Source organism: Rhincodon typus, chromosome 4 (assembly GCF_021869965.1).
Source record: "Rhincodon typus isolate 14 chromosome 4, sRhiTyp1.1, whole genome shotgun sequence".
Lineage (NCBI taxonomy): Eukaryota > Metazoa > Chordata > Chondrichthyes > Orectolobiformes > Rhincodontidae > Rhincodon > Rhincodon typus.
The window spans coordinates 86,153,997-86,166,816 of NC_063335.1; the positions used below are offsets into that span (position 1 = coordinate 86,153,997).

At 38.2% G+C, this 12,820-nt stretch overlaps 1 protein-coding gene across 7 annotated transcripts in view; it reads left to right on the forward strand.

Annotated features, from left to right (window-relative positions):
- The window catches only part of ints8 (integrator complex subunit 8), a 76,114-nt gene that overhangs the window by 35,713 nt on the left and 27,581 nt on the right, over positions 1–12,820 (forward strand). For all 7 annotated transcript variants that reach the window (XR_007261907.1, XR_007261908.1, XR_007261910.1 and 4 more), the window contains 8 exons: positions 1,264–1,371; positions 3,108–3,263; positions 4,539–4,639; positions 5,633–5,774; positions 8,150–8,220; positions 9,696–9,871; positions 11,785–11,918; positions 12,029–12,139. Coding sequence is in view for 4 of the 7 variants with exons in the window: in XM_048595594.1 (XP_048451551.1) it covers positions 1,264–1,371; positions 3,108–3,263; positions 4,539–4,639; positions 5,633–5,774; positions 8,150–8,220; positions 9,696–9,871; positions 11,785–11,918; positions 12,029–12,139 (999 nt within the window). In the remaining 3 variants the exon portion in view is untranslated. The remainder of the gene's footprint in view (positions 1–1,263; positions 1,372–3,107; positions 3,264–4,538; positions 4,640–5,632; positions 5,775–8,149; positions 8,221–9,695; positions 9,872–11,784; positions 11,919–12,028; positions 12,140–12,820) is intronic.

Below are 12,820 nucleotides of genomic sequence, written 5' to 3' on the forward strand. Positions count from 1 at the left end.
TACCCCAACTTGTTTAGTATTTCCTGACAAATATAATCTTTTCATTGTTCAATCATCATAATAAGCTTTTTTTTGACCACCTCCAATGTACGCGTTTCCTTTTCATAATATGAAGTCCAGAAATGTTCACAGTGCTCTAAATGTGGACTAACCGAGGTTTTCTACAAGACTAAAATAAATTTTCTGTTCTTCAATTCTGTCCTTTGAGAAATGAACCTCATTGCTTTTTTTACTGGCCTTGCTAATCTGCATCACTACTTTAGTGATTTGTATGTCTGTACCTCCTCCAGATCCTTTTGCTTCTCTATCCTATTCAGCCAATTACCTGCCAAGGAGTATAACGCACCCCTTTTCTTCCCATCAAAATATATTATTTCACTAACCTGCAACATCATGTTTCTCCTATCAACACTGCAAGAACCAAATAGTTCACATTCAAATCTCAGTCAATCCAAGTTCCCGCTCCATAGCCCCATACTTCAATGCATATTCTTTTCACATTCGACAGCAATAAACATGATCCATGTTTCTGTTATCTCATCCCAACACACCCTATCACTGACCTACACTACCATTCTAGTTTTTTGTTGCACCTGAGCTAACTTGATATACAGTGGACACCAAATTGCTGCTTTCAAAAGTAAAAACAAAACAAAAACAAGAATGCATTGTTTTCATTTCAGATTTCCTGCATCACAGTATTTTTGCTTTTGAGTTAGTTGTGAGAAAATTGTTTTGGTGTTTAAATATTGCTTCAGTGCAGGTTTAGCCTTTGAGATTTCAAGAACTAAATGAAGTTTACGAATTGATCATGTGCGAGTGTATTGCATTTTTACATGAACCATATGGCCAATTAGAACTCCATTCAATTACATATTGCAGACATTATGTATTCCAGTTAACACTGCAGATGTGAATGTATTGTTGCAAATACTTTGTTATTACAGTTTTCAACCATGACCTCTAATCACGGAGCAAAGACCTCTACTCAGATCAAATATACTTAATTTGCATACATTTTATAATGTATATTTTATAAAATACTAATTAGGAAAGATTTAACTGTAATAGTTTCTGGTAATATTTGTACATTAGCTTATGCATAGTTATTTTTAAATGCAATTATATTTTACCTAAGTGATTCTACAATTGTGTCTGAACGTTTATACTAACACGTCAGTAAATTCAAAGCATGTATATGTTCTTTACAACAGTAATTGAAAGAGTGTTTAAATTTGCCACCAATTTTTTTTTAAATTACAGGTTTGTTATGATCTGGGTACAGTATTCTTCAGTCAAGGATCTTCAAACCCCACAGCCTATGAGAAAGCAAAGGAACACTTATTCAAAACCAGTGAACTGCTCTCAAAGGTACGCTGCAAAATAGCTCATTGCCATTTATCACTATGTAACTGTTACTTTCTCTAGTACATTATTCATACCTACAAACCATGATATTAACAGGCACAGCAGAAGACTATCAAAGCTAAATCTGATCATATTCTCTCCTGCTGCCTAGAAATGCTTTTTCATAGGGACTGAATCTTTAGCTGAGCTTGTAAGGCACAGCTCAGGAATTAATCCCAGAATCTTGCTTGTTTATATTGCTGCTCCATTCACTGTCTTGACCTACTGAAATTTCCAACTGAATTCTTATAGGCTGGATTTTCTCTTCAGCAGTGTAGAAGTGAAATGCTCTGCCAATCTTAAAGAAAGAAATCTACTCTTGAAAGATTTAGCAATTTCTACACTGCAGAAATCCTTTCCCAACATTAGTTTATTAATGACACAAGTTGAGGCAAGCTCAACCATCCATCAGCAGTGATGCAATCATACAAAGCAAGCAGCAAATCACCATGAAGCATTCTTACAGATAGCGAGAAGGAAGTTTAAAACCACATAATCCCTCCAATTATAATTTTAAATTTTTACAGATAAATTATTTGAACGTACACGTGGAATTAATAGAGTTGTTAGTAGATAAAAATATACAATTTTTAGAAAAATATATTTCAAAAATTTTATTATCTCAAAATGGAGAAATTGAGTATTCAGCATGAATTTTTCAGCTTGAATAAGCCTATTCAGCAATAGTTATGGACTAAGTACCTAAGTACCCAGCTACATCTCATTACAGCAAGCTGTAACATTTCAAGGCTTTCTCTGTTTCACTGTAGAGTGTTAGGTTCTTGCAAGTTCGATAACTTTCAATTTTTTAAAATGAATTGACCAGATGTGGATGCTACTGGCAATACCTGAACTTGATTACACGTCTTGGATTGTCCTGAAGAAGATAGTGACAAGCCACTTTCTTGAATAAAGCTGAGTGCCTTACTAGGGCAGTTAAGCATTGACCACTTTGGAGAACTGGAGTCACATACAGGTCAGACAGAGTAAATCTGGCAGATTTCTTTCTCTAAAGGACGTTAATGAGTCAGATGGGTTTTCAACATTCCATTATTGATGCTTGTCTTTAATTCCAGTCTTATTTAATGAACAAAATTGAAATTTTCCAGCTGCTCATTACCGGACCAACAACATATCTGCTATATTAATATACCTGACTGCCAACAGAAGCTCAGCAGCTCCCCCTCTGCACGTGTGTAGAATTACTAATAGCCTCTCCTGGATTTCCATATTAATTGCACATGTGCAGGAATTGCTATCAGTTGCAGAGGAGTAATGATGGGAAATGCTAACATTTGTCTTCTATCATTAGTAGCACAATAACTGCTTTGATGGAGATCAAAGTTTATTGTAGCATTAGTGTCTTGTTCTGTCAACTAAGAAATCCAAGTGAATACTGTGATACGCTCTAGGTCCTAGAAAGTTACTATTTTGATCTTTGTTTAGAAATATGCCATACAGGTAGACAGAGAAATTAGTGAACCAGGGTACAGTACTAGTGATGCTTGTGGGTGCTATTTGTGGATTACACCTCCATGCAAGAGCAGCATAGACGTAAGGGCATTATTTGTGTTGGGAGAGAGCTGTGGAGGTTGAAATAAATTGAAGAAAAAATCTATAGAATTTTTTGTTTTCAAGAAGCAAACTACTTTGTTTACTTTTGATGTGTTTCACTTTCTTAAAAAAAAATCTCTTTGTAGATTGGACCTGACCCTGTTCACTGTCGAATTGACCGGAGGAGATTAGATGGTTACTGCCAGGCTTGTGCAGTGTTAACAACACCATCTGATACAAATGAACTGCAACTGACAACATATGGTCGGGTTCACCACTGCATTAAATCCAGTAACTATCAGGTATAGTTGTAGCTGTGTAATGTGACATTTTTCTTTTTATTTTAATGCACTATCAATAAAGTAACTTGCTGCTACAATACTGTTGTAAAATTAATGCATTCATGTGCTCTAACATGTCTAACTACCAAGAGCAAAGTTTCCCAATGACCTTTATGGAAGATGCATCAGTAGCAACCTTAAAATATGACTGTCTATAGCTTTCAGTATACTTGTTATTGGAAGCTGTGGCTGGAACCAATTTTTTGCCCGCTGGTGTAATCCAATGCACTCTGACTGACCTTGGAGCTGTTGCCCAGTTAAAGCATCAAAATAAATACGCAACAAAATCTTTACAAATTCTTCCATATCTAAATTAATCCTCTTTTAACTTCCATTATGCGTGATGTATTCTTGCCCTATGCACAATTATATGCATTGAAAAACCACAAAATAAAATGAGTGAGAGAATGACACAGTGAAAGATAGGTTTGAAATTAACATGACTGTGACCGCCTCCTCTGTGCCATCCCAAACGATATTGGTTCAACATGCTATGATAAGACTATCAGTTTATAGTTGTAAAGTAAAGCTAGATTAAGAAATTTACTTCATTGGATGCAGTAGTTGATTTAAAGATAGCTGTTAGCTCTGCCATGTGTTCTCTATTAGCAATTCATAAACTACATTCCAAAAATAGTTGAGACATTGCTAGTGAAACCAGCATTTGTTGCCCATCCCTAATTCTCCTTGAACTGAATGGCTTACTGGGTCATTTGGAGGGTATTTAAGAGTGAACCACATCATTGTGGGTCTGAAGTCATATGTAGGCCAAACCAAATAAGAAAGACCAATTCCTTCACTACAGACATTTGTGAACAACATATGTTTTTAAGACAAGCGATGATCGCTTTATATACAGATTTATTAATTGAATTTACATTCTAGTAACTGTGGTGGCAGACCACCTGGATTACTAATCCAATGCCATACCACTATGCACTAACAAATAGAATGTATGCTTTTGATGGGATGTGTGTCTGCTGGCACAAATATGCAATGATTTTTCAAGTAAAGATGCTGGAATTGTGGAGTAATTATCATTTTATAATAAAAGCTCAATTTTATTTATTCAGCAACTGCTGATCAATCCTCCTGCTTTGTACTAATTTCCTTTCACAATTCTGAATTAAGATCCATTAAGCAATGGATTTCCATTCACTTTCCATTGTGCATTATATAGAAGAAATGTAGTAAAACAGTTGTTCTTGTTAAATCGTTCTTCTTTAAATTTTACAGGGATTAATTGAGATTTTTCTTGAAGACAACATAACTTTAAGCTTGTTGTCACACTTCAGGCAGTCTGTCCTCAGAGAGCTTTACCAAATGGCTCAAAATGGGTAAGGATGTTTACAACTTCGTCTATGTTTAGAAATAGTACTGATGTTGGCTTGCACAACAATTATTATTTGTCTTGGCGTGGGAGAGGGAGAGAGAAGCAGTCAACTTGTATGCTTACTGGCCTACAGGGCATGAGCACTGGGGAACAGAATTCAGTTTGCACCCAGTATTAGCATCGGACATACAAATATAACATGAACTAGAAGCTAAGAAAAGTTCTCACGTTCTCTCTCAACAAAGCTGCCATTTTAGGCACTGCAAATCAACTTGACCTTTAAGGCCTTAAGAAATCGTTCCAAAAATATGGGTTGGTTTGTATACCAAATATAAAGTGTGTAGGTAATCACCATTTTGAAATGTGAAATAAAAGCACAATGCCAGTAATTCAAACAAAATCCTTGTGATACATTTGATTCAATAATTTATTTCTACATGGGTACCTTTAATCACCATCAAAGCATACAGGAACTGTCAAATTCATAGTCTCCAATCTTTTCCAGCCTTCTGGAACTCTAAATCTGGCCTGCTTTATTCTGTATGACTTGCTTAATTTGACCCCATTTTCAGGCAAGTACTGACTCAAGGCAGTACGTGACCTGACCGGACCTGATCCGACCAGGTTCGGTTGAGAGGCGGAACCTGCAAAAGCTCAGCTATCAGTCCATCTACCCAAGTAGCTGTTGCATGTTAAATCTTGTCTGGTTAGCGCGGAGAACTTTAATTATCAGTGCTTCCTTCCAAATCCTTAATTTTGATCATGCCACAGGAGATCAGCTAGTAATTTGTAAAAACAGGACGATAGGTTGAGACTATGTTCTAGGATGTAATAATCTTTAATTCAGTTATTTTATGAACGCCTTGAGTACTTTGCTGACTTGGGATATACCTCCAGTAATGGTTTATCAACCACCTATTGACTAGACATTGTTTATTAATCCATCTAGAGAATGAAAAGATACAACTGGTGTCAATTTCTTTCCCTTGTGTTACAGGGATAGAAATTTAGAAGAAATTTGTTTTAAAGTCTGTGCATGCAACACTGTTCGGAATGTCCTGGAGCAGCAGGTGATTGGAGTAAGATTCCACCAACTGCTGCTGAAACCAACCAAAGAAAGAATTGACTTCTTATTGGAAGTAAGGCCACAAGTGAACATTTAGCCGTTTTTGAAACTTGAGTAGCCTGTTAAAATGCAGACCTTGATTTTAATAATGGTTAAAGTTGAAGCATTACTTAGCAATTTTGTTTGTGCTCTGTGCCTCCCTTCTCTCACTGCAAAATTATTGTGCATCATTTTACACCAACACACCTAACCAGTGCCACCATTAAACCTATGAATGGCAGTAGTTTTGATTGGGCTAATGGATGCCAGCCCTCAGGAATTTGATCCCTTGCTTCACCTGAGATTTAGAATGATGCCATGGAACCAGAGCCCTCCTGTGCTTTGGCATTTTTTTCAGTCTCGTGCCTTTGCTGAATGTTAGGGTGAACTCTCAAATAGTCTGTATTTGTTTAAGGTTCTTGAGTAGATTTGTAGCTCAGGTTGTGGATGCTGTGGTTGGTTTGCTTGCCGAGCTGGTTTGTTAGTTTGCAGACGTTATGTTACCCTGCTGGGTAACATCAGTGCAGCCTCCGATGAAGCATTGTTGCATTTTCTCGTTTGTTATTTAAACTCTGGGGTCTGTTGAAGTTGATATCCTTATTTCCAGTTTATCTTTGCAGTGATGTGTATATAGGGTCTAATTCTACGTGTTTATCAATGGCCTTTTTGGTGGAGAACCAGGTCTCTAGAAATTCCCATACTTGTCTCTGTTAGGCTTGTCCTAGGATCCTGACATTGTCCCAATTGAACTGATGGTTCTCCTTGTCCATGTGTATGGAGACGCGTGAGTATTGGTCGTGTCTTTTTGTTGCTAGTTGGCATTCATGTATTCTTGTGGCCAGTTTCCTTCCTGTCTTTCTGATGTAATGTCTGTCGCAGTCCTTATGTGGAATTGGTATGGAAGAAGAATACCTCCACCAAATATTTCAGAGAAAACGGATATCCAAATAGCTTGGTCCAACTATGCCTGTCACACAAACAACAACAGGAAGATACGGTATGTCCGACCCACTTGTCACATTACCATACTGACCACAATACTCCTACGGCCACTGGACATCAGAGTAGCACACAAAGCTATGTCAACTCTATGCCAACTGCTAACAAGAACCAAAGACCCCTTACCCACAATGGACAGAAGCAACGTAATATACAAGTTTCCATGCAAGAACTGCGACAGACAGGAAGGAACCTTGCTATGAGAATACGTGAACACCAACTAGCAACAAAAAGACACCACCAATACTCATTCCTCTCCATTCACACATAGAAGAACTGCCAGTTCGATTGGGATGACGTTAAGATCCAGGGACAAGCACGGGAATTTCTGGAGGCCTGGTTCTCCACCAAGAAGGCCATCAATAAACACGTAGAATTAGACCCTGTATAGCCACCACTGCAAAGAAAAACCGGAAATGAGGTAATCAACTCCAACAGACCCCAGAGTTTAAGTAACAAGCAGGAAAACACAATAACGCTTCATCAGAGGCTGCATTTTGTTTCATTACCCTGCTGGGTAACATGATCACCTACAAACTAACGAACCAGCTTGGTGAGCGAACCAACCACAGCAGTCTGTATTTTTCTGCTCGTACATTGTCCTGCAAAAGAACTCCCTCCGTGTATTTCATAGAAATCATAGAATCCCTACGGTGTGGAAACAGGCCCTTCGGCCCAACAAGCCCACACTGACCCTTGGAGCATCCTACCCAGACCCATCCCCCTATAATCCACCTAAGCTCCATATCCCTGAACACTACAGGCAATTTAGCATGGCCAATCCACCTAACCTGCACATCTTTTGGATGTTGGGAGGAAACCAGAGCACCCGGAGGAAACCCACGCAGACATGGGGAGAATGTGCAAACTCCACACAGACAGTTGCCCGAGGGTGGAATCGAACCCGGGTCCCAGTCGCTGTGAGGCAGCAGTGCTGACCACTGAGCCACCGAACCAGCTCCTTTTTATAAGTTGTTGTTTAATCTACTTTCTTCACCTCTGCAAATAGTACATTTCAGATCATAGCATGCTCTTTTTAAAAAACAATGTATTTGTGTCATCTTTGTTTATTTTGCCAATCATATTGAGCTGTGTCCTCCAGTAACTGATCCTTTTGTACTTTGAAACAGTTTTTCCTTCTGTCATATAAAACAGTTCATGATTTTAAACACCCCTATCAAAACTCTTCTTACTGAATATTTTTTGAAATATAGAACAAAATCAATTGTTCCTTTCCTTTAGTGGAGTTGAAGTTCCACGAATGTTGGTTCCTTTCTCATAGTTCAACCAAGTGTTCAGTTAAACAAATAATGTATTCTAATTAAATAATATAATTACTGTTTAAGACGAATGTATAACATTTTCATAATGTAGATAACCATTATAGTAAAATTATATTTTGTATTGTAGACATGTGCATGTTCATTAAATCTGGATAAAGCTTCAGAAGATTCTAAACAAAGGATGGCTGTTTTCTTAAAGTAAATATACAGTTCTTTTAAAATGTACTTCACAATTTTCCATTTGTCTAATTTCTATCTTCTCTAACCTTAACAAATTGAAAATCTGGAGGCTTTGGACATAGTGTTTAAGTTAATGGACGAATAGTCGAAATGTATGTAAGAATGATCAAGTCCCATCACAGCAGCTGGGAAACTTGAATTCAGCTAAGTGAATACATCTGGAATTAAAGCCTGCTAGTAGTAGATGTAGAGAGGATGTAGAAAAACAGGAAGTTTCCTCTTGAGGCAAACTGGATTGAGACGTCATAGTATTGGGATAAGGGGTAGCAGATTTAAAACCAAGATGAGAAGGAATTACTTATTTCAAAGAGTCCTGAATAATAGAATTCACTACCCCAAAATGTGGTGTACAAAATCATGAGGGGCATAGATTGGATGAATTCATATAGTCTCTTTCCCAGGGATGAGGAATTGAAAACTAGCGGGCATAGGTTTAAGGTGAGAGGGGATAGATTTAAGAAGGACCTGAGGGGCAACATCTTCACGCAGAAAGTGGTGCGTATATGGATTGGGCTGCCAGAGAAAGTGGTCGAGGCAGGTACAGTATCAGCGTTTAAAAAAACATTTGGACAGGTAGATAGATGGGAAGGGTTTAGAGGGATAGGGACTAAATGCGGGCACTTAGAACTAGCTGAGTGGGCACCATGGTCAGCATGGACCAGTTCGGGCCGAAGGGCCCGTTTCCATCCTGTATTACTTTATGACTGTATACCCTGAAACCACTCTCGGACTCTCTCTGCTTTGCTTTTTTGTTTTTCTTTTCCAAATGTTATTGAGGAGTTCCTTCTTTCTGTCTGGTGTTCCTTGAGTGTAGCTGCAACTGGGGCTCCTGAAACCCAGAGGGATATTAACCTGCATCTCACTGCATGTTCCCAAATGGTCCCTAATTCCACGCTATCTTTTAGATACTTTTAAGCTGCGTGTACATGCTGTAAAAATCCATTTTGGGCAGAATCTGATATAACATCAGGCTATGTTTCTGATACCCCATATTGAGATCCATCACTGCTGGTCTCAAAAAGGAGATATTTGGTAGATCTATTTGTTTTGACTATTCTAAAAGCTTAATTAATTTAAACAAAAATTATAATCAATTGCTGGCCCCATTTAAGTAAAACTTGTGTGAATTTGTGTACATCCTTGTTTTTGTTTCAAACTACTGTGGTCTTAATATTTAGCGAACTGTCTTACCGTTGTCTGTATTTCCCCACCTACGTCCAGACTGTATGGCAGTGTTTTCTGTTCCACTGCTTTTACAGGAAGGAGCCAAATGAGTCTTGCCAATATATGGGATATATTGAATTCTTGGATGGATCTGATCTTTGCAATGTGATGAGCATTTATTATGTAGGGTAAAGAGTTAGAATAGTATTAGGCAGCAAATATCATGCAACTCTTAAATATTCATTCATTGACTTTTGATACTTGTATAGGAATTTGTGCCAAAGTTTAGATGACCCTCAGTTTGTTTTCATGATTTCCTCGCATGATATGTGCATGAAACTGTTAAAGGATGAAGAACGGAAACTACTGCTTGATCACATAAGAAAGCGATCACCTCGCCTTAATCTTTCAACCAAGCCATTGACTGTTTTCTATGATATACCTGGTAAGTCTGATATAGCAGCTCCTACCAAATAGATATACCAAAAAGAGTGTGATTAGTGTTTTAGTTTCTACCTTCAAATGTTTTGAGTTGTTGAACTGGTTAGTATAGCGGTATATTTCTTCCACATGAGGATGTAATTTCTCTGGTTCTGACAGCCCTTTGATTTCCATTCATGCCACACCACTCCAACTTTGCTGTTCTTCATTTGCACTCGCAATGTGTTTGTTGCCCTGTTAGAAAATAAGGGCTTCATTTCTAACCCTAACAAGATTTACAAGGACATTGCCAGGGTTGGAGGATTTAAGCTATAGGGAGAGTCTAAATAGGAGGGGGGAAAGATTTAAAAGGGATCTCGGGCAATTTTTCCAGGCAGAGGGTGGTGTGTGTATTGAATGAGCTACCAGAAGAAGTGGTGAAGGCTGGTACAACTACAACACTTAAAAGGCATCTGGATGGGTATAGAAATAGGAAGGGTTTAGAGGAATATCGGCCAAATGTTGTCAAATGGAACTAGGTTAATTTAGGATATCTGGTCGGCAGGGATGAGTTGGACCGAAGGGTCTGTTTCTGTGCTGTACATCTGCATGACTCTATATCTCTGTCATTTCTGATGCCATAAGCTCTTGATTTTCCTCTCCGACTGGCCGATTTTTCATTCAACCAATTTGGTTCAGTTAGACTAGATATGGTGCTGACCAAAAGCTAGACACAAAGCACAGAGTGACATTTAACAAATTAGGAGCTGAAATAAGCATTTGGCCTTTCAAGTCTGCACTGCCATTCAATAAGACCATGGCTGATCTGTTTGTATTTCAAGTTTCACACTCCTATAGCCTGTAACCTTAGATTATTGTTAGGCAAGGGAATCAATCTGTCCCCCTTTAAAATATTCAATGATCCTACCTCCATTGCCTTCTGAGGCAGAGTTCCAAAGTTGTACAACTCTAAGAAAAAATGTTTTCCTCATCTCTTTCTAAAAGGACTACCTAGTTTTTACAGTATCCCCCAGCTGGGGAGTCGCCTAGAAGAAGAAACATCATTTATATGTTCACCTTGTCAACACCGTTTTAAGAACTTCAACCAAGCTATCAGTCACTCTTCTAAACTGCAGTGAAAGCAAGCCCGTTCTCTCAAATGTTTAGGTATCTAGTAAACCTCTTCTGAATCACTTCCAATGTAATTACATCCTTCTATAAATAAGAAGACCAAAACTGCATACAATATTTGAGATGTGGTCTTATCAATGCCTGTATAACTGAAGCATATCTGAATCCCACGAAGACCCCTGTCCTAATGGACTTCATCCTGGGGCCTGAGAAGACGTGGCTTATGTGGTGATGGATGTGCTGGTCTTACATGCCATCTGGGTGGGATGCAAGACGGGCAGGATGCCACTGTGCCAAGTAAGTCAGTAAATTAATATTTAGGGTACAAAAACAAAGTTGCTGGAACAGCTCAGCAGGTCTGGCAGTATCTGAGAAGGAAAAAAACAGTTACGTTTTGGGCCCGGTGACCCTTCCTCAGAATATTTAGGCTATGTTGGCAGAGGCATGTCAATTTGAATCATGGTGGTTGGGGGTGTGATGTTGGTTCTGAGAGGGGTTAGTCAACAAGTGGCGGTCGTGGGGGAGGAGTTGGCGTGTTCGGGAATGTGCTTGTTGGGGCCCAAGCACTGTAAGGAAGTGTTTGAGTTGTTGTAAGCAAATTTTGAGTCATTTTAAAACTGGAGATGGGCATAAGGGAAAGAGGGTTATTGGAGGAGAGTGATAAGTCAAATTTATTTACCCAAAATCATTGTCAATTCTGTATTTAAGGATATTGTTATAAAAATGTTATGGTACAAACTAATTCTTTCAAACTTCTGAAATTTGTGATTTTAGTGTGTTAACTTTGCATGTAATTACATTTTCTAGCATCAGCCAGTGTCAATATTGGTCAGCTTGAACACCAGCTCATCCTAACAGTTGACCCAGGGAGAATTCGACAAATTCTGATTGAGCTTCATGGAATGACATCTGATCGGCAATTCTGGACTGTTTCCAACAAGGCGAGTAATTGACATTTTCCAAAGTGGTGTTAGTCTGTTGTAACTACTCTACAACATTTGATTTACAATATTTATCTTGTAGTATTTACACAAAATCATTTCTGTTTCAGTGGGAAGTACCAACAGTTTATGGTGGAGTTATTCTTGGCATCAAGGATAATCTGACCAGGGATTTGGTTTATATCTTGATGGCTAAAGGTCTGCATTGCATTGCAATTAAGGTTAGTCTTGAACACATAGCTTTCAAGCACTGAAATAGCTCAAACTTAGTTTGTTACTCGGAGAAGATCCAAAAAAAATTCTTGGTGTTTTGCTTTGCAGTGATATTTTCATTCATGCATTTACCTTCTGCTGACGCTTAAATTTATTTTTGAAGACCTTGTGCAATTTGTCTGTTTCAATCCACATTTTCCATGGTGAGTTAAGGCAACATTTTTGGATTTATTTTTAAAGGATTCAAATTATTTTTAACAATTGCTCTTGGAAGTAAGTAAAAATAGGACATGAAATTACTTTCACAGTTGTCAGTATTGTAACAGTTTCAATTAGAATTCTGGAAGCTATCCATGTTGGAAAAACTACTAGACCTACATTTGACAGTCATAACATGGAAACTTTATCATTGAATTTCATCCAAAAAATTATATCTGTTATGAAATGGAGATTAGCTTTTGTTGCCTTTCCCTAATTGCCCTTAGAGTGAATGGTTTGCTAGGCCATTTTAGAGTGTAGCTAACTACATTGGTGTGAACATAAGAACTAGGAGCAGGAGTAGGCCGTCCGGCCCTTCGAGCTTGCTCCGCCATTCAATAAGATCATGGCTGATCTTTTCGTGGACTCAGATCCACTTACCCGCGTTCTCACCGTATCCCTTAATTCCTTTATTGTTCAAAAAAAATCTA